This window comes from Cynara cardunculus, unplaced genomic scaffold (genome assembly GCF_001531365.2).
Source record: "Cynara cardunculus var. scolymus isolate 2C unplaced genomic scaffold, CcrdV1 Un_Scaffold_9364, whole genome shotgun sequence".
Classification (NCBI taxonomy): Eukaryota; Viridiplantae; Streptophyta; class Magnoliopsida; order Asterales; family Asteraceae; genus Cynara; species Cynara cardunculus.
Window position 1 is genome coordinate 1,928 of NW_020204904.1, and position 2,164 is coordinate 4,091.

At 40.4% G+C, this 2,164-nt stretch overlaps 1 protein-coding gene across 1 annotated transcript in view; it reads left to right on the forward strand.

Moving 5' to 3' along the window:
* The first annotated feature begins 1,098 nt into the window (after window positions 1–1,098).
* LOC112505265 overlaps window positions 1,099–2,164 on the forward strand; it is a 2,374-nt gene continuing 1,308 nt past the window's right edge. Inside the window, exon 1 of the mRNA XM_025109196.1 lies at window positions 1,099–2,130. Within this exon, the coding sequence (XP_024964964.1) occupies window positions 1,099–2,130 (1,032 nt within the window). The remainder of the gene's footprint in view (window positions 2,131–2,164) is intronic.

Sequence of the window (2,164 nt, forward strand, 5' to 3'; positions counted from 1 at the left end):
GAGGCTTTCGGGTGATGGTGAAGATGTGATAAAGGTAGTCATGGAATATGATTGGGTGCCTTCTCAATGTTCGAAATGCAAAGTTTTTGGCCATAATATGAATTCTTGTCTGAAAGGGGGTATTCAAAAACAAAAGGAGACTGTCAAGCCGTTGCAAAATGATGGGTTTATAGAGAAAAAGCGTAAACAATGGAAGCCGAAACAGAGTTCAGGGTCTAGTAATGGTGCTCATGCTACTTCTTCAGGTGAGCCTTCTAATTTTCATGAGACGATAGTTGGAGTTGGCACTATAAAGCCGGTTTCTGATGAACCGTCAATACTGGGAGAGAATAAAAAGGATAAGGAGGTAGTTCAGTCGGTCAATCCTGATTTCTCAGATGGGAAACGTAAGGAACATGATGACAGTCAATATTGTACGGTGGATGCGGGGAGAACGCCAAGAGGAAGGGATGATGTATCGAATGTAACTTTTCGATCAAAGGGGGGTCCAGAACTTGTAAAAGCGGTGATTCAAGCGATGAAACCACGACGTGGTGCAGTTTCCTCTACGTACACTAGTAATAGATTTTCCCCACTACCTTCTGATGATTCTAGTGATGAAGATGATATGGAGATAATTGACACTGAGGGGCATTCTTTGGACTATAGTAAAGGGGCAAAATCCACTTCACTCTCTCAATGATTAAGATCGCTGTGTGGAATATTAGGGGTCTAAATGCCCTAATAAAGCAAAAGGAGGTACGTGATCTTATTAATTTAAAGCATCTTTCTTTATGTTGCATCATTGAGTCCAAAGTTGTAAATAGTCATATGGGGGATGTGTGTGGTAAAGTGTTTGGAAATTGGAGTTGGATTTCTAATGGGAGTTTGTGTGATCAAGGGACTCGTATTATAATTGCTTGGGATCCSACAGTTTTGTCCYTWCTTATGATTGAGCAACACTTACAATATGTTCATTGTGAAATTCGGATTCTGGGTCATTTGGAGCCAATTTTTATTACGTTCGTTTATGGGTGTAACACGGGAGTGGAGAGGAGGGAACTCTGGCGGGATATTAATAAATTCAGTGCGTTTGTTCAAAGAAAGGCATAGGTCGCGATGGGGGATTTCAACTCAATGCTATTTCCTCATGATGGCTTGGGTGGCTCCTCTAGRCRTAACTCAGATATGGAGGAATTTCATCTCTGTCTGGAAGAAGTTGAACTTTTTGATATCTCGTATCAGGGATGCCAATTTACTTGGACGCAGAAACCTTGTGGGGGAAATGGTATTATGCGTAAACTTGATCGTATCTTGGGTAATTCAGCTTTCATTTCTAGATTTGGGGATGCAGCTGTTTTCTTTGAACCACGRGGGATTTCCGATCATTCTCCRGGAATTCTTTCTTTCAAAGTTGGTAGGCGTATTYGTCAGCGTGGTTTCAAATTTGATAATATAGTGACGTCTCATGTGGATTTTATTAAATCTGTGGAGGGGGTGTGGAAGAAACCTCATCGAGGCTCTTATATGAAAAGAGTACTTAGGAAAATGCAAGACTTAAAAGGAGTTTGTCGGCGGMTTCGTAATTCTTTTGGTTGTTTGGATAAACGGGTGGCTAGTTTAAAAACGGAGCTTGAAGTTGCTCAATTGGCTTGTGATCTAGATCCTTTTAATGATTTGCTRAAGGAGGACATTGCCCACCTCCTGTTAGCATATCAAAAAGCTAGAAATGATCAAATGGAAATGATTCGACAAAAAGCAAAGATTTCTTGGCTAAATGAAGGTGATGGTAATTCAAAGTTCTTCTTTCATGCAATGAGAGAAAAACGTCATAGGAGTCATATTGCTACTATTGTCGATGCTGCTGGTACGGTTTTCGTTAATCAAGACGTGCCTAAAGCCTTTATTACGCATTTTGAAGGTATTTTGGGTASATCTAATAGTTTGGTTAATCCGTCTATGGAAGATTGTACTTTTGTTCGCTCTTTATCGGTATCAGATTCTTTGCACCTAATCAGACCTATTACGGACATGGAGATTYAGACTGCACTGTTTGATATTGGGAATGAAAAGGCACYTGGTCCTGATGGGTTCTCGTCAAAGTTTTTTAAAGCAGCTTGGAATGTGGTTGGGAGGGATGTTCTCATTGCGGTACATAATTTCTTCTACTCTGGAACTTTAGAAT